The 19,893-nt window shown below is 41.8% G+C and overlaps 1 protein-coding gene across 18 annotated transcripts in view; it reads right to left on the bottom strand.

Annotated features, from left to right (window-relative positions):
- LOC311598529 (NXPE family member 1-like) overlaps nucleotides 1-19,893 on the bottom strand; it is a 124,323-nt gene that overhangs the window by 4,987 nt on the left and 99,443 nt on the right. For 10 of the 18 annotated variants that reach the window (XM_084783649.1, XM_084783652.1, XM_084783650.1 and 7 more), the window contains 5 exons: nucleotides 12,971-13,132; nucleotides 7,592-7,691; nucleotides 7,078-7,179; nucleotides 5,007-5,740; nucleotides 2,618-2,679 (listed from right to left, as the gene is read on the bottom strand). In XM_084783649.1, the coding sequence (XP_084639775.1) occupies nucleotides 2,618-2,679; nucleotides 5,007-5,740; nucleotides 7,078-7,176 (895 nt within the window). In that variant the 5' untranslated portion in view covers nucleotides 7,177-7,179; nucleotides 7,592-7,691; nucleotides 12,971-13,132. Of the gene's footprint in view, nucleotides 1-2,617; nucleotides 2,680-5,006; nucleotides 5,741-7,077; nucleotides 7,180-7,591; nucleotides 7,692-12,970; nucleotides 13,133-13,837; nucleotides 14,395-14,675; nucleotides 14,766-14,813; nucleotides 15,378-19,893 lie in introns of those variants that run through there. The other 8 variants (XM_084783644.1, XM_084783643.1, XM_084783638.1 and 5 more) reach the window with 7 other exon arrangements.

Here is a 19,893-nt window from a genome sequence, read left to right as displayed (position 1 = left end):
CTGTCTTGAGCAGGTAGATGTTTTTTTTTCTCCTCAGTGTTCTCTCAACAATATGTATTCCGACCACTCACCCAGCATTTACCTTATAGCATGTATTAGAAGTACTCTAGAGCTGATTAAAATCTATAAGAAGATGTGCATAGGTTATGTATAAATGCTAGGCCGTTTTATGTAAAGAATTTGAACATGTACATATCTAGGTATCCAAGGTGGGTCCTAAAGCCAATCCCCTAGGGCAGCTATTATTTGTAACCTGTACACAAAAGTGGAAACATGGTGCTGGTGGAAGAATTATAAAATACACCTAGAATAAGCTCTCAAATCTTAGCAATTTAGTTGCCAATCAAAATTTCCTTTAATTCTATTAATTATGTTGCCATTTTGTTGTGACACAGTTGGGCTTGGCAGCGTTGCATCCCATACAGATCAACATTGTAAATGTAGAGACTTCAGGCCCATTGTTACTGAGTATTTCCTACTTTGATAATGTAACCTGTTACCAACAGGCCAGCTCTGCAAGTTTTCTATAAAGCATATCATGTGTAAACTTGTATGTCAGCGCATTGTTTTCTTACATTAACGTCTCATTATTTGCTCCACTATTAACTCTGATATTTTTTTGATCAGTACATGGCCAATCATATGTAATCCTATCACATTCTTAATTACTTTAGAGATTATGGAAGTGTAGTAATGGCTACAACATATTGTCCCTGAAATTTTCCAGGCCCCAATCCCTCAAACCTGTGACTTTGTTGCTTTCTATGGCAAAATGAATTTTCCAGATGTAACTGGGTATATTATCTTGTGATGAGAAAGATATTCTATATTATCTGGACAGGAGGTCAAGCCCATCCATGGACGATGGAGGCGGATGGACAAGAGAGACATAGCACAAATATTTGACACAGTCTTGGCTCTGGAGATTGAGAGTGGGCTACAAGGGAAGTGGGAGCCAGTAGGAGCTGCTGAAGGCACAGAAACACATGTCTCTTGAACCCGAGAGACATACAGGCAGCTGTTCCTTAACTGAGGTCAGTGAGACTGATGATAAGCATGTGAAAAACTAAAATGATATATCTTCCCCTCATTTTATGTCACTTCATTATAGTGGCAATGAGAAACTAATGCAGAGAAACTACCATCTTTTCAATGTGAAGTCACTCTATCCAGAAGCAGTGTATTTTCTTCTATTTACATAATTATGTCCCTTGGTAACAGCTACAAGAATCTTCTTCTAGGTCACACTTCTAGGATGAATTTGGACTGTGGCTTTAAAACTCTACCAAAAAACAAAACAAAACAAAACAAAAACCAACAACAACAAAACAAAACAAAAAACTAAAAAAACCAACCTCCTGAAATCTTCAACATGCCATTTAAGAATTGGGGTAATTTAGGCTCTTGCTGTGCTTCTAGCCTCATTGCTGGTTACATTCTATACTATGTCTACCTGATTAAAAATGGTTCGTGATAATTTTGCTCATTACTAGAGTTTATCTAATCAAAAGTTATTGATGAAAAAGTGCAGGACTGCACACAAAATCTCAATCACTCTGGCAAAGAGTATTTTGTTAGTGACCATGTCACATGGTATTTCTCCATCATCTCAACATCTGCAGAGGAAATTGGGATTCACTCATTTAACTGATCTCATGTGTGATTATTACTTGTCAGCAGCAACCCTATCATGCTCTTTATGAGATTTCTGGGTGTTTTTCACCTCATTCTCTGACTTCAGGTATCTTTTTGGGGTTAGTGAACCACTTACTGGAATGGAAGTTCTGTGTATGGCTTCTTCATGCTGTCTGTTGATTGAATGGTTTTTACATCACTAGCTTTACAAACATTTATTTTTCTCTATTTTCCCACAATGCTTCATTATCTCCAGACTCTCAATAAGCATTTATTGAATAAATTAATGAACATTGGCAATAAATCCTTACATGTTGCCAAGTGTATCAGTGTTCTTGCTAAGTTAAAGCAGGTTTTGTGGGAGTTTCTTTTGTAGATAAGGCACTGTAAATATTCTCTCCTGTGTAATGCTTCTTTGTGCTTGCCACCAAACACTTAATAAGCTGGAATATCATATAAACTTGGCAAGTGCCACAGCTAAATTAGAGGTTATTCTAACAGACCTCTGAAAACTAAATCTACAATGCCGAAGCCACCGGTACCCGCCCCCCCCAAAAAAACATCAGCACTGTAGTGAGAGCACTAGGATATGCATTTCTAGGTGAAAGTATGAATGAACAGTATTGATATTTTCACCTTTTGGATGAATCAAGATGAAGTCTGTTGTTAAGAGAATATGAAATAATTTTTTGAATTGGTTTCTTACTTTTACAGATAGTCTGTTTGGTGTCATAAGCCCCCATTAGGAATTATAATATAGAAAATTACAATTAATTCTGAAAACCCCTTCTTTTTGAAAGAGACAATCACCAGGAATTATCTACCACTAGGTGGAACACACCTTTAGTCCCAGGAGGCAGAGGCAGGTGGATCTCTGTGAATCTGAGGCTAGCCTGGTACACATAGACTCTGTCTCAAAAAAGAGGAGAAGAGAGAGAGAGAGAAAAAAAGAAGCAGCTACCAAAGGGTAGGAGCGACTTACTGTTGCATTGGGAGACATCAATGTACTTAGGATCCTTCATCATTTCAACTCCTATGTTGGACCTTCAAAAACCAAATGACAAATTAGCCTGACATCTGCCATAGAACATAGGCGACCGGAATTTCCTGCTCGTAAGGGAATCAGGGAACCATTTTAAATTTGTTACTATGACTAGAAACTGTTATTCAAAAGGTCACTCATGTGTTATAAATGAAGTAAGATTTTGGAATATTTTCTGCCTCTTTGAGAGTCTCTGGAGTCCAGTGCATTTGCCACATGCAGTCAATGTATATCTTGAAACTTTACAATTTTAAAGTAATCATAGAATCTGCAGTTTAAAGAAAATTGCTCACATAGCATCTATTCAAATGTCCCTCCTTGTCTCAATTTAAGACCATGAAATTCTTCAACTCAAGGCCACAGCATCTTCTCCCACTGCAGATGCTCATCTGCTGTTATTTAAGGTCAGAGTCTCTCCCATCATTCACCCGAGGAGCCTAGACTTCTTATGGTAGCACAGAGACCCCTCACCACAGGGTTCCTGCTGCCCCTTTTTAGCCTTGTCTCCTAGTATCTCACTTTCAATTTCTTTTATGAACCAGTAGTCCATTTGTTTGGTCACTCTGTGTCCTTCACACAGTGACTGGTAAGAAACAGAGTTCAGTTTGGTGCATGAATTAATGCATGTTGCGGATGTAACGGTGGTTAGTGGGTAGGAAAAGATCTGGTGAGTTGCATAATCAGAAATAAAAGAGAAGGGACAGAAAGCCAGCTGTCTCTTAGTCTCTCAGAAGGGCTGTGAGAACAGCACACCAGGGGCTCAAACTTGCATGCCTAGGCAAGATGCCGCAGTGTGTTGTTTTTCCATGCTTGGCATTTACTCTTACCAATCATTTGTGTCTGAAAGCTTAAGGAGAAAAGATTCTAAACTTGACTTTGAAATCTGTTAAGAAAGGAGTAGGTGAGGAACTAGCATTTTACTTTGTCATACAGTAAAGGAAAAAGAAGTGCCCACATGTGTGAGGGGTGGGGGTGGGCATGGCACTGTGCAGGGAGGGTGCAGATTTTGACTGAATGAATTGGAAAAGAATTTCAACCTGATAGGGCTCTTGGGGCTTGACTCCTACCTCTGAGGTGTGTGGAGACAGTTATCTTTGTAGATCCTCAATGTATTCCATGAGGAAACCACAGCAGTTTGATTTCAGCACTGAGGCATTTTCATCTCCATGGAGAACAAGGAGACCAGCAAATGAGCGTGTGTAAGCAGGAGGAGAAATGCTTGGTGTGGCCATAGCCATGATTGGCAGGTGGAAGCATGCTGAAAACCAAGTCTGAGGAGCCTATGCAGCTGAGGGCTTCCAGGAATTTTTCTAGGCCATGACTTAGGAGGATGGAGGGCAGAGGGCTCTTCTACTCAGAGCCCTCCATATCTGCTTAGGAGATGAATTGATAACTGGCGGGAGCTGTTTTCTCAGCAGGATTGCTCAAGCTATTGTCTAGACAGTAAGTAGAGCAGAGCTTTGTGGCCGTAGCACTAAACACTTGGCTTAGAATAGGCTTTGATTATGTTCCCCAAATAAATGAATAAAACCTGGTATGGTATACAAAGGAGGGAGAGACGGAGGGAAGCAGGCAGGGAGAGGGAGAGAGGGGAGGAGGGAGAGAGAGAGAAGATAGGGGAGAGAAAGGCTAAGAAAGAACCAGAGTGGAGTATGACAAGGAAGAGGACAGTCTCACCAGCTAGCTGTCACAGTGACCAAGGGGAGATGAGTAACCTAGAGGACACTCTGAACGGGCATACTAACACAAGACTTGGTGATGCGTGGATGAACAAAATGCACTGAAGAGGCAAAAATGCATTGATGAAGGGGGTGATGGAACATGACACTCTCAAGACATCTTTTTGGAGAAGAGGGCAAGAGATTTATGAACCACAGCAGAATAATTTCCTTTGGAAGATTTTTGTTTGTTTGTTTGTTTTCGAGACAAGGTTTCTCTGTGTAGCCTTGGCTATCCTGGACTCACTTTGTACACCAAGCTGGCCTGGAACTCACAGCTATCCACCTGCCTCTGCCTCCCAAGTGCTGCTGGGATTACAGGCGTGTACCACCTAGATGTATACTAAAATAATGTGACTGAACAGGTCAACGCTGGTTGTCAGGGAGGAGCAGAGGCGTATGCTTCTTTTGGTTCCTGTTGGTTGGGAGAATGCTTTTATCGACTACGTCAACAGGAATGCAAACTGTGGCATAAACAGGGGACTCAGTAAAGATAACAGGTCTTACCAGAATCTTGAGTGGAGAAAGCTCCTGAGGGTCTTGCACAGTATTGAGATGGGCAGTGAAGCTCTGCCTGGGGGGACCTCTCATTGTACTGAAAATATACTCACTTCTGGAAAAGGTCTTTTTCTTTGGCAGTGAGATAAGAAACATCTTGTTGCCTGGTACACACATGGGTCAGGGACGCACAGGGCATGTCTTGAGGCTTCATGCAGTAGAAGACTTCTTCGCCACCACTGTACAGGTATTTGCAGAGTTCCTTGCTTGAGTTTTGGGTCAGACCACATTGAGCTGAGACCTGGGATGTGCCATTAACAAATGTACCTTTGAAGATAATTTTGCCATAGCCTTGGTTCCTTGCTCTCCAGAGAGCTGACACCCCTTCACTGGGGTGCATGAGAAGAACAGACAGGGAGACCCGGCCCTCCCAGGACAGAGTGAAGCTGATGAGGTAGGTGCCATTGTTGAAGTCTGTCACCTTTCCAGAAGCGCCTGCCTTCAGGGCTGGGGAGGACATCCTGGCCCTCAGGAAGTCCCCACCATATTCCTTCCTGCGACCAAAATAGTCCTTGGCCACCAGCAGGATGTCCAGCTGGTCCCCTATGCAGTACTTGTCTCGAGGGTTGAGGATGGTGGCTGTGCTCTCTCTGGCGCTGGTGGTGCTGCTGTGGTTGAGGAAGGGTCTGGGTGGAATCTGCCGGTTTAGCTTCTTCAGGATCTCCCTGACTCTCAGATCTGTCTCTGTTGGTGACTTTGACTGCTGCATTAGAATTTCAGGACATGGGGACTTCATGGAGGCGTTCCAGTGATAGAAAGATATGGACGTGTTTAGAGCAGCCCAAAGCTGAAATGACAAGAAGTGTCACTATAGAAACGAGCCTGCTCCCAGCCTTTTTTACTTACAATGAGTTAGTTTTACAGAAATATATTCATTCTAAAGTAAGAGCTTGGAGAATAAGAAGCTGATAAATGCTGGGAAAGGTGGCACACACCTGTAATCCCAGCACCGGGGGGAGGCAGAGGCAGGCGGATCTTTGTGAGTTCGAAGTCAGCCTGGTCCACAAATTGAGTCCAGGACAGCCAAGGCTACACAGAGAAACCCTTTCTCAAAAAAACCAAAGGGAAAAGAAAAAGAAGTTGATGAACACAAATTTGTTCTTCTTGATCCCATATCCCTTGCAGCCTATAACTACTTCTGCTAGTCTACCACTGGACTGATGGCTGGATGTTCCTGCTGGCCAGTTCAATTATTACTAGTGTGAAAAAGGAGAACTGACCAACTGTTTTTAATGACACATTTTATCATAAAACTTGACTAGTATAATACAGGGAAGGTGAAGGCTTTTCTTGCCCATAAACATGGCTTTTATTTCTCTCTAAAGTGTTATTATTTATTTATACATATAAACTATTTCTATATTACATGTTATATAAACATATGTATATATGTAATAACATAATTTATATAGATATGGGAATGCATGTGAGTATTTGTTATGGCTTTCTAAGTGTTAATTTAAAATTATAGAGATGGATTCAGAAGGAAAAATCTCTATATGAATTTATCTATATATATCATCTATCTATCTATCTATCTATCATCTATTTATATGGATTTTTGTTATACTCTTCAGACTGGACTCAAACTCACAGTCCTGCTGCTCCTGTCTCCTGAGTGATGGGATTACATATACCTGATATTTAAATACAGGAATGCCACAAGGGAAAACAGAACAAAACATGGCTGGCTGAATTCCTATATAAACTTCCAATGGTAAGCCTTTTCTAATTATTGCTTAATACCCAGGAACTGTAAAGCATACTGGTTACTGAAAAGAACAATTGCGTGAAAAAGATAGTAGCAGGCTAAATTTAGATAGCCAAGGATATACACACCCAGATTTAGTGACAAATACTTATTCAGTGATATGGCAGTTGGTGGCCTTAACAAGGGCCATTTGGGGTGCCTATGAGAAGCAGAGGGCTGATTACAAGCACTGAGCGTGAATAGGAACTGAGGAAGTAGAGACAGTCAGTGTTGTCCCCCCTCCCTTCCGCTCCCACCATTGCTAGATAAGGGAGAAAGAAACCAAGTTGGAATGGGAGATTGAGTGAAAGGCTCTGAGGAAAAAGTTCACACAGGTATCAGCTCCTGGTCAGAGTGAGAAAATGTGTGCCTACCTTTGAAGAATTCTGAGAAATTAAAAAAAATATCCACATAGTTACTGAAAACAATATGAAGGCTAGCAGCTTTTTCTGACACACTATATTTGAGGACATATCCTAGGAGAGAGCACAAGAGAAGCACCAGGATGAGAAGGGCATTCCTCTGAAATTACTGTTTCATCGTCACTTGTAATTTGCCTGACGGTCTTCCGTGACCCACCTTCTTCCTTCTTAATGAGCAGCCCCTTTGTCTACTCTGCTTAGCATTTCTTATTCCTGTTTTGGTTTTGAAGGGTCTCTTCCTTATCCTCAACCTGGAAAAGGGAGTCAGAGGCCTCCCCCTATATGTATTCATTTCCTATAGAAACACCCCGCTTTCACTCACCACAATCTCAATGAGAAGCAGAAAATTTAACTAGCCAGCAGATGTGTGTGTGTGTGTGTGTGTGTGTGTGTGTGTGTGTGTGCAGAAGATAGCTGATGGGATTCTAAGTATGTGCCTATGTTACTAAAATAGTCTATAAAATACCTTTAAACCAAGTTGGTCCTGTAGCAGTTCTTGCTTTGCTGAGCAGCGAGTATGAATCTTGAAGTAGGAATCCTTTTGTGGGGTTGGAGTCTAAATTGCTCTGCATAAAAGACAGATTCAGCCAAGTTATGTCCAAAAAGGGCAAGAGAAGTGGCGGGAGGGGGTGTTGAGGGGGAGGAGGGCAGGAGCAGAGGGAAGTGAGAGTGTCAGACAGCTGCTTGCCCCTCCCAATCATGTCCATTTAAAAGGGTCATGGAGAATAGAAACAATACTCACTGGATGCAATGTGTACAGACCCACTCTCTGGGTTTTATTAAAACTTCAGAGCATTTTAGGCTGTCTAAGAAGCTTCTGCATGGGTGGATTAGCTTGATAGGTTCTAAAAAGATTCTGCTTGCATCATACTGGTACAGAGTGAAACCAAGTGACTTTCATGCAGAATATATATATACTAAAAATACATTCTAATATTTATATATATTCTAAAGAGAAACTTTCGCTATCAGACTATTGAAACAACAGACCTTAAGAAATTGGAATATTGCCAAGACTCTCATGCTGTGAGAAGAAAAGCATGGGGCAGTAAAAGCAGAGGACTCTTTTCTGTAAGAAAGAGATTTACAGCCCCATAGGGAGAGCGAAGGGTCAACAGTGGGCACTGCCACACCCAGAGTAGGACTGCTGAGGTATGCATTTCCATAATGCTGCTTAAACTTTAGTCTACTTTCAGGACTTGGAGACAGACTTCAGTGTGGTCACTGGATGTCATTGGTCCTCAATATGTTTGCATTGAATATATCTTCTTTTGATTCTTAATGCTGCTCATTTGGATGTTTTAGTTGCTGTCTTAGGGATGGGTGGCTGAATTTGGCTTCTTGGGGAATAGGCTGTGATCTACAACTGCAGTAAAAGAGTCTAGAGAGAAAAGTCACATTAGAGCTAGTTAACTGTTGTAAGCTCGATACGATAGCCCGTTGTAGGGGATATCAACTCACTGTCTAATGATCGAGCTGTGACTCCCTGATTATGGGAACATGGTGCACTTAGGAAATTTCTAGAAGGATTGAATTCTATGTCTGATGGGATAGAGATGACATGAATGAATTCAGGAGAAAAGACATCGGTGCTGGTGTAATCTGTGTCCCTTATTGTACTGTACATTCAATGATAAATTACTTCCTGAGGACTAGAACTTGTCAACTAATAAGGCCTTGGAATAATGTCTGTCTCAGCACTGTATGTCTTGTTCCCACTGTCACTGAGAAGCACCATGCTTGTGGGATGACTCATTTTTTTTCAAACCAACTTCCATTTCTACCCACTCAAATTTCATATTTTCTAAGGATCTACAATAGCATCTCTAGTAAGACGATATGTCAGTCAAAGGCCTCCCTACCGTGACTCACCCAGTTTTTCTGACTTTTGAGTGAATTTTGTAATGCATGTGTTCCAATATCTGTTCTGACTTATGCTCTTCTACCTAGAAAGTCATATACACAGACAGAATTTTACCAATCCTGGAAAAAAGTCATTGTAGTTTTATGACTCTTAGATTTCCAAGCCATGTCTCATTAAGTTGATATTTATTCTGTTCATTTATGAATATAAAAATACTTACCCCATATGTGCTCAGAAGATGAAGCAAGTCATAATGGATGAAGAAACTGTTTAAGAAAGTTGTAATACAGGAGTAGAAATGCCACGTTCCTGTCAACCCTTGGATATGCCTTATTTGTCCATATTTCCCCATCATTGTTTGTGCCCTCTTGCCTCCATCCCTCACCACATGGACATCTTCCAGTCCCCACCATGCTCTCTGGTAAATCTGGAGCACTCCTGCTGTTTAGTCTTGAGCTTAGACACTGGAATTTCTTCCCTACGAGCTCCCTGAGTCTAATGGGTATGCTTTGCCATGATACACGCTGCAGGGCGCCCCATCTTCCTTTGTGCTGTTCCTCAGCTAGGCTGATGGACACTCTAGAGCAGACTCCTTCACATAAGAGAAGTCACTGAAAGCTACACTTCTCTGGAGACTTAGATCTGGGTAACGCCATGTATTCCTGCATGGATGCATCACTAGAGCCTACACCCCAGCTTGCATTCTGCCTACCCAGGTGTCCTTAGAATGTCTCCTCTGGAAGTGCTCAAGAACAGAGGTGTGCTAAAGCTGCCCCATGAGAACCAGTAAGCAACACTGTGCACATTCCTTCCTGGCTGAAACTGACTGGCCACTGTGGGTACACTGACATCATAGAAATGAGCAAAGGCTGCAAACTGATGCTTCTGCCTGTGCTCACAGGAATCTCCGATGTCGGCCTGTTCAACTCTCTCTTGTAACCGCCTGCTTATCCCTGTCTCCGTGAATGATGTCTCCTACCAGAAACACGTGTTGTCTTTTTGACTCTTGGCTCCAGCCCCTCAAGTCTCTTTAACAATCATACTGTGGCATGAAACCACCGTGATTTCAAATTGTTTATGGAGCCACAGTTATTGAAACAGAGCTCCAGACCTTAGCACAACTGACTCCATGTTGAAAGTACCATAAAACTCAGCATGTGGACAGCACCACCTGCCAAAACTAAAACAAAGGGCTACTCCATCAAAGCCTATAGTTTTGGGAAAGTCTCTATGTGCACTTTGAGACTGCTTGGCTAACTGGCTAACTGTTCTTTTTAAACTGAATATGTCAACCAAGGATGTGTGTGTGTGTGTGTGTGTGTGTGTGTGTGTGTGTGTGTGTGTGTACTTGGGCCTACCCTGGAATCCTGAACACCAAGTGTAGTTGCTGGCTGGCTAATAAAGACTTTCTATTGGTGCAGACCAAGACTCACATTTGCTGCCATTTCAAAATGGTCTTTGGAGTACCTGAACAGCTTCAAGCTTGAGTCTCTCACAGCTCCCCAGCTGTTTACTCACCTAGCCCATCTGGAACACAGCAGATAGACAGAGCCCTGCTATCTCAAAAAGGACTGTAGGGCACCTGGGCAACTTTTGGCTTGGAAATCTATCAGCCCATTCCTCTCCTACCTGACCCAACGGGGATACAGTCAGGGAACCCAGCTGAGCTGAGCTGGGTACAGGCTCTAACACCCACTGTCCAACATCCTGAGGAGGCCTCTGGGGAGCCCTAGCAAACAACCTTTGCCTTGGAGCTCTCTCTACTTGCTCCCAACCTGCCTGGCCAATGTGGGACACAGACAGCGACGTCATTGGAGGAATCTCTAGGCCTGCTAACACCAGAGACAACCAGATGCCCAGAGGACAGCGTAAGAAGACTAGCAACAAAACTCAGACCATATAACACCACTGGACACCAGTGACCATAACAAGGCAAGCCCTGGAGATATGGACACCCACAAAGTGCAAGGAGAAGACTTTAAATCTGAAGTGAAGAAAATGATAGAAGCTTTGAAAGAGGAAAACAAATCACTCAAAGAAGCACAGGAAGATACATTCAACCAGATGAAGGAATTGAATGAATCCTGTAAAGAATGACAGGAAAATGAAGAAGTGATAAACATGTTTTTGTTATAATCCCAAGTGTGGGATGGGGAACGGTCTTGTGAGAGAACAGGTGATCCACCTCGTGCGAGAGCTTGATTGTTGCCAGCTGAAAAGATCCCGTGAACAGACTCTGGGAGGAGATATAAATGAGCCCAGAACTGGAGGTGGGGCTTTTGGAGACTTGGCATAGTTTTGACTGTTCATCCCTCCACTTCAAGATGCTCCTAGAGAGAACTGCTCGAGGGAAGGCTTCAGGGCTCCGGGCTCCTACTGAGGTTCTGGGTTCTGGTTACTTCAGGTTTCAGCAGAAGAAATCCTGCTGGTTACGCCAGGAGACTCATTCCTCGGAACTGATATCCTTACTATTTTGTTATTGTGTTCTTTAATCCTCTTTTACTATTGTCTAGGTTAGTCGAGTTGTAAGTGAGGTACTCTTGGTTAATAAGTTCATAATAAAACTGAGGCGACAAGAAAATACATACAAAGGGGAAGAAGAAATGAATATGACTCTTCAAGACCTAAAGAGGGAACTAGAAGCAACACAGAAAACACAAGCTGATGCAATCTAGCTTTATCATAGTAATGATTAGATGTCAGAAGATAGTAAAAGAGGAAGGTCTGGTGAACAGATATGCTGAGTCTCCTGGAGGAAGGCTCCAAGAGCACAGAACCAAGAATCTGTCCTCAATGTGTCCTGAGCGGGGACATGGCATTTCTTTTGTGCTACCCTGAAATGTAATCTATAGTACATTTCCAACAGTAGTGTCTGAGCTTATCCTGTGGAGTTCTGGGAAAGGGCTATTCTGTTAGTATGTGCATGGTGACGTTGATCACATGTCTTTTTCCGAACTCAAATAACCTCCCATGGATCACTTCCTTCTTTGTTGCTCTCATGTATAAAAGTACACTGAAAATGAAGTAGAGCCCTCTGTGGCATTAGGCTGTAGTCGGCCTCATTCATTTTGGCTGCATTCATCCAAGGCCACTTCCTGCTTTGATAAGAGATAATTCACAATTTGAGACAAAAATCAAGCATAGTAGATGCCACTGGGTGTCGAAGGTGGAAGAGGTGTTCTCGGAAGATGTCTTACATTAGTAAGTCACCTTACCTAAGGTGTCAATACATGGGTTTCCAGCGGATCTTTCACTCAGACTTTCTGAAAGTTTGTGATTTCTTGAAAAACTGAAGAGAGAAAGAAGAAAGTGGTACGGGGAGGTAGGTAATGGCACGGACAAGAGAGGAGGCAAAGGGTAGAGGGAAGGAGGAAGTTGGAAAAATGATAGATTTTAAAGCACAGTGCCAAAGGCTTAAAGTTAGACATGATGTCAAAAAACACAGTAATAGCCAGGCTGGAAAGATGGCCCAGTAGTTAAGAGTACTTAATGCTCTTGCAGAAGACCTGGGTTCAGTTCCTAGCTTCCACATGGTGGATCACAGCTGTCTATAAGCTTCACAGCTGGGAACCTCTGGATCACAGTTCCAGAAGTTCTAATACCCTCTTCTGACTTCTACTAGCCCTGTGCATATATGATGGACATATGCAATACACAGTCACACACACATCTACATATAATACAATAAAATAAACAACCCAGGGTGCAGTGGAAAGACTGAATTAGGGAAGAGAAAGACACCAACTCTAGGTTCTGTAAAATATCATAATTCCTGGGGCATTCAAGGGAAAAGCCTCAAGAGATTTATTTTTGTACTTAACTTAGTGCCCCTGGTGTGTCACTGCTGTGCCCCCAAATCTGAGTTATCATATATATGATATATATATTATATATTATATATATATATGTATACACACATATATGTACACACACACACACACACACACACACACACACACACTCACTCACTCACTTACTCACCTTGGCTGCCTGGACAGCTAATCTTCCTTTCAGATGGCCTCCCCTCTCCCTCTTTTGTCTGGTACAGCATGTGAGAAAATCTTGTGGCTTCATGAAGTTTTGTATGGGGTCACAAAATCCAAGCAATCAGAATAAGCATCCAGACTGAACATGATGTTTTCCCTGCCAACGTAAAAAACCATGGTATGGATTCTAGGATGAGAATCAGGAATAAGGATGCGCATGCAGAGCCATAGGCCATGTGGTCCTTTGATGACCATCCCAGTTCTCCATCAAATGCCACTTGCAGAACCCTCTCTTGTTTCCTGGTTCAAGATCTTCCCATCAGTTACGTCACTGAGCTCCAGAACTGATGAATATTACTGGCCTGGCAAAAATGAAGAACTCTGAAGAGACACGTGGGTGTCTCAATCTATCAGACCATTTGAAACAGTGATCCCAAGAAATGGGAATTTCCCCAGGAATCTCATGCTGGGAGAAGAAAAAGATTGTCTCCTGGGAAGAGGTCTCACACAGTTCTTACAGCTTGTCAGATTGTCTTACAGAATGGGGCAGAAGCATGGACTACGGTGTGTCAGTGGTGGGTGGGAGACCACATGTTGAGAGGGAATGCTTAGATACACGCATCCCTAGCCCTGTGTCTGACTCTGCTCTCATGTCAGTACCTGAAGGTGAGTGCATCTCCTTTTACTATTAATTTGGTTGCTTTAATTGGCTTTTCAAGGACAGGCGGCCATTCTTGGCTTCTTGGGGTACAGGCATGACCCCAAGTTCTGTAACAATATCACTTTGCTGAGAAGAGGAAAATCAGAAACCCAGAACCAAAAGGTACTAGTTGGAGGAAAACGGGAGTTTTGTGTCCTCTACCTGGAGGCGTTGGCGTCTGTATTTGACTGGTAAAGAACCTGAAGTTCACTGAAGCACATTTCTCCAGGTTACACTATGGATAAAGCATCAGGGTAGATTTACCTCTAGTGTACCTGACGTTTTTATCTGGGTCCTAACTACAGAATCATCATGCTGTCACAATAACCCAGCTACCAGTTAGGTTTTCTTCCCAGTTTTCCTGTGAGTCACCAGAGAGACAGTCTGTGTTTACCTTTATTCCAAAAGCACAAGTGAAGCCCCAAAGCTTCAAATACTGACCCTGAGTATATCACACTCATGCATACCTCACAATGCGTCATGTTATACCTAACAGCCAGTGTGATATTTACAACATTTTTTGAGAGAGAGACTGCAAGAGGGCAACACCATTTGCAAACTGCTTCTGATTAGCAGGACAACTGGGCCTGCACAACAACCTAAAGACCAAACTGAGAGCTATAAAACACCAGTGCTGTTGTTTCCCAGGTGAGAGGGAACCACACTGTGTGGGCCACAGGTGGGTCCGACTCCTGGCCACCCAGCTAACCCACAGAAAAACCCCCGGGGACAGCCCACATTAACTGCCATCTTGCGAAGGACCGTGGGAGCTTTGGGCTCTAACTGCCCACCCATCTAGTGCTTGTGAGATCCGTGACAGAAGGACTGTGGGATATAGTCTGCTGCTTGTGTGATCCGGGACAGGGAGTGAATGAACAGGCGGAGCCGACCTGAGTCCCTGCACAGGACACAATCCACATTAGCTGCCACCCGAGTAAGAAAGAGTGTGGGGCACCCAAGCTCCTTTGAGCTCTCATCTCTCAGCCTCCCAGCTGCTTACTTGCCTAGCCTGGCTGGGTCACGGAGCAGATAAGTATACCCCTGCCATCCCAAAGGGCCTGTAGAACTTCTGAGGAGCTTGGAGATCAGACCCCTCACCCACCCCTCCCCCCCAGCTGCTTACCAGCTGGGAACACACCTTGTGACCCACAGAGCAGAATCCAGGTGCTGCCCACAGTCGCATTAGCTGCCATCCTGAGAGTAACTTCAGGGCTTGGTCTCTCTCTGTCCACCCACCCGAAGCATACTGCTCAGATACAGTTAAAACTCAAGGCAAGTAGGCAAGCAGAGGCCTGCTGAGGCCATGATCCTCATTATCTGCTATCCTGCTATCCTACTAGCAGATCCTGGCTTTGATCTCACCCCATCCACTTGTAGCCTATTGGTCTGATCCACTTAGGTCACAGAACAGAGACCTGAGCAGGCCACACCCCACATTAGCGGCAGTTTTGTGAGCAGTTGGGGGCTCTATTCTCTCCTGGCCTGCCAGCAGCTTACCAGCCTAGCCCAACCTAGGAACAGGGAACTATCTGGAACATAGCAGATAGACAGAGCCCTGCTATCTTAAAAAAGACTGTAAGGTACCTGAGCAACTGTAGGCTTAGACATCTATCAGCCTACTCCTCTCCTGCCCTACCCAACTGGGACACAGTCTGGGAATCCAGCTGAACTGAGTGGGGTGCAGGCTCTAATACCCACTGTCCAACATCCTGAGGAGGCAGCTGGGGAACCTAGGAAAAAATCTTTGGCTTGGAGTTCTGGTTACTTGCTCCCAACCTGCCTGGCCAACCTGGATCACAAATAGTGACCTTATTGGAGGAACCTCTAGGACTGCTAACACCAGGACAACCAGATGCCTAGAGGACAGTGCAGGAGACTAGCAACAAAACTCAGAGTCAAATAACAACACTAGAATCCAGTGAGCCTAACACAGTAAGCCCTGGAGATGTGTATACCCACAAACACAAGGAGAACATTTTAAATCAGAGATGATAAAAATGATAGAAGCTTTGAAAGAGGAAAATAAGTCACTCAAAGAAACACAGGAAAACACATTCAACCAGATGAAGGATTGAACAAACCCTATAAAGAACTACAGGAAAATATATCAAAAGAGATGGAGGAATTGAATAAATCCTATAAAGAATTACAGGAAAAAAAATCAATCAAATGGGAGAAAGAAATGAATAAGATTATTCAAGACCTAAACAGGGATTTAGAAGCATCAAAGAAAACACAAGCTGAGGCAATTTCAGAGTTGTAAAACACAGGAAGAGAACAGAAACTATGGACAAAGCTACACAAACCAAGTACAAGAGATGGGAGAGAGAATCTCAAGTGTGGAAGATACAATCAAAGTTATCAATACATCAGTCAAAGAAAAATTTAAAACTAAAAAGTTCCTGACACAAAACACCCAAGAAATCTGGGACACTATAAAAAAAACCCACACCTAAGAATAATAGGAATAAAAGAAGGAGAAGACTCCAAGCTCCAAGGCCCAGAAAACATTTTCAACAAAATCGTAGAAGAAAACTTCTTCAACCCAAAGAAAGAAATGCCCAAAGACATACAAGAATCTTACAGAACTCCAAATAGATTCTACCCAGAAAAGAAAATCCTCTGACCACATAATAATCAAAACATTAAATGTACAGAACGAAGAAAGAATGTTAAAAGCTGCAAAGGAAAAAGGTCAAGTCACATATAAAGGCCAATCCATCAGAATTACACTGGACTTCTCAACAGAGACTATGAAAGCTAGAAGGGTGTAGACAGAAGTCATGGAAACATTAAGAGACCACAGATGCCAACCCAGACTACTATACTCAGCAAAACTTTCAATCACCATATATGGAGAGAACAAGATATTCCATGACAAAACCAAGTTTAATCAGTACCTAATCACAAATCCAGCCCTATAGAAAGTACTAGAAGGAAAACTCCAACCCAAGAAGGCTAACTATACCCAGGAAGACACAGGAAAAAAATAACTCCACATTCACAAGTCCAAAACACAGAAACACACACACTCTACCACCACCACCATCAAAGCCAACAGAACTAACAACCACTGGTCATTAATATGTCTTAACATCAATGGCCTCAACTCCCCAGTAAAAAGACACAGGCTGACAGAACGGATGCAAAAACAGGCTCCATCATTTTTCTGCATACAAGATAAACTGCTGCAATAATGAGAAACATTACCTCCGAGTAAAGCATTGGAAAACTATATTCCAAGCAAATGGATTCAAGGAACAGGCTGGAGTAGCCACCCTAGTATCTGATAATATAGACTTTCAAGTAAAACTAATCAAAAGAGATGGAAAAGGTCACTACATCCTCATCAAAGGAAAAATATGCCATGATGATGTCTAAATTCTGAATATTTTTACCCCCAATGCAGCAGCACCTACATTTGTGAAAGAGTCATTACTAAAACTTAAACCACACATTAACCCCACACATTAATAGTGGGAGACTTCAACTCCCCCCAATAGACAGATCATCAAGACAGAAACTAAATGAAGAAACAAGGAAACTAATAGACATCATGAAACAAATGGACCTAACTGATATCTTCAGAGCATTTTACCCAAACACAAAAGAATACACCTTCTTTTCAGCACCTCATAGAACCTTCTCCAAAATTGACCACATGCTTGGTCACAAAGCAAACTTCAACAGATACAAGAAAACTGAAATAATCCCTTGCATCTTATCAGACCAGCATGGATTAAATATGGAACTCAACAACAAAAGAAACAACTGAAAGCCTACAAACTCATGGAAACTGAACAACTCCCTACTCAATGACATCTGGGAAGGGGCAAAATAAAAAGACAAATAAAAAACTTCCTAGAATTCAATGAAATTGAAGTCACAACATACTTAAACCTATGGGACACAATGAAAGCACTAAGTACATGTATAAAAAAGCTTGAGGGTTCCCATACTAGCAAATTAACAGCACACCTGAAAGTTCTAGAACAACAAAGCAAACACACTCAAGAGGAGTAGATAGCTGGAAATCATCAAACTCAGGGCTGAAATCAATAAATTGGAAACAAAGAAAATTCAAAGAATCAATGAAATGAAGAGCTGGTTCTTTGAGAAAATCAACAAGAATGACAAACCTTTAATCAAACTTACTAAAAGGCAGAGGGAGAGTATTCAAATCAACAAAATTATAAATGAAAAGGGAGACATAATGACAGACACTAAGAAAATCTGAAGAATCATCAGGTCTTACTTCAAAAGCCTATATGCCACAAAAATTTGAAAACCTAAATATGACGGACAATTTTCTTGATAGCTACCAACTACCAAAATTGAATCAAGATCAGGTAAATGAATTGAATAGTCCTATCACACCTAAGGAAATAGAGGGAATCATCAAAAGTCTGCCAACAAAAGAAAGCCCAGGACCAGATGGATTCAATGCAGAACTCTACCAGACCTTCAGAGCAGAGCTAATACCAGTTCTCTTCAAACTATTCCATAAAATAGAATCAGAAGGAACATTACCAAACTCATCCTATTAGGCCACAGTCACCTTGATATCTAAACCACAGAAAGACTCAACAAAGAGAATTTCAGACTAACTTCTCTTATGAACATTGATGCAGAAATACTCAATAAAATGCTCACAAACTAAATTCAAGAACACATCAAGACTTTCATTCACCATGACCAAGTAGGCTTCATACCAGGCATGCAGGGGTGGTTTAATAAACAGAAATCCATCAGTGTAATTCATCATATAAACAAACTGAAAGAAAAAAAATCACATGATCATCTCCTTAGATGTCAAAAAAGCATTCAACAAAATCCAACACCCGTTCATGTTAAAAGTCCTAGAGAGATCAGATATACAGGGCACATACCTAAACATAATAAAGGCAATATACAGCAAGCCTTTAGCCAACATAAAACTAAATGGAGATAAACTTAAATCAATTGCACTGAAATCAGGGACAAGACAAGGCTGTCCACTGTCTACATATCTCTTCAACATAGTACTTGAAGTCCTAGCTAGAGCAATAAGACAAGTAAAGGAGATCAAGGGGGATTCAAATCAGAAAAGAAAAAGTAAAACTATTTGCAGATGATATCATAGTATACATAAGTGACCCCAAAAATTCTATCAAGGAGCTCCTACAGCTGATAAACTCCTTCAGAAATGTGGCTGGATAGAAAATCAACTTTAAAAAATCAGTAGCCTACCTGTATATAAGTAACAAACAGGCTGAGAAAGTTAGGGAAACCATACCTTTCACAATAGCCACAAGTAATATAAAGTATATTGGTAAAACTCTAACCAAGAAAGTGAAAGATTTGTATGAAAAAAACTTCAACTCTCTGAAGAAAGAATTTGAAAAATATTTCAGAAGATGGAAAGATTTCCCATGCTTGTGGATCAGGAGAATCAACATAGCCAACATGGCCATCTTACCAAAAGCAATGTACAGATTCAATCCAATTCCCATCAAAATACCCACATAATTCTTTACCGACCTTGAAAGATCTATTCTCAACTTCATATGGAAAAACAAAAAACCCAGACTAGCTTAAAACGATCCTGTATAATCAAAGATCTTCTGAAGGAATCGCCATCCCAGATTTCAAGCTGTACTATAGAGCAACAGTAATAAAAACAGCATGGCACTGACATAAAAATAGGCTGGTTGATCAATGCAATAAAATCAAAGACCCAGCAATAACCCCAAATACCTATGGACACTCGATTTGACAAAGAAGCCAATACCATACAATGGAAAAAAGATAGCATCTTCAACAAATAATGCTGGTCTAACTGGATGGATACACGTAGAAAAATGCAAATAGACCCATATCTATCATCCTGCACAAAACTGAAGACTAAATGGATTAAAGACCTCAACATAAAACCAGACACACTAAATCTATTAGAAGAAAAAGTGGGGAAGAGCCTTGAGCTTATTGGCACAGGAGACAACTTCCTGAACAGAACACCAACAGCTCATTCCATAAGATCAACCATTAATAAATGGGACCTTAGGAAACTGGAAATCTTCTGTAAGGCAAAGGACACTGTCAACAGAACAAAATAACAGCCTACAGAATGGGAAAAGATCTTTACCAACCCTGCAACTGATTGAGGGCTAATATCTAAAATATATAAAGAACTCAAAAAATCAAACACCACCAAACCAAATAATCCAATTAAAAATGAG

Source organism: Acomys minous, assembly GCF_964271855.1.
Source record: "Acomys minous genome assembly, chromosome: 5".
NCBI lineage: Eukaryota > Metazoa > Chordata > Mammalia > Rodentia > Muridae > Acomys > Acomys minous.
The sequence above is the reverse complement of the archived record's forward strand: the minus strand, read 5'-3'. Positions and strand labels throughout refer to the sequence as shown.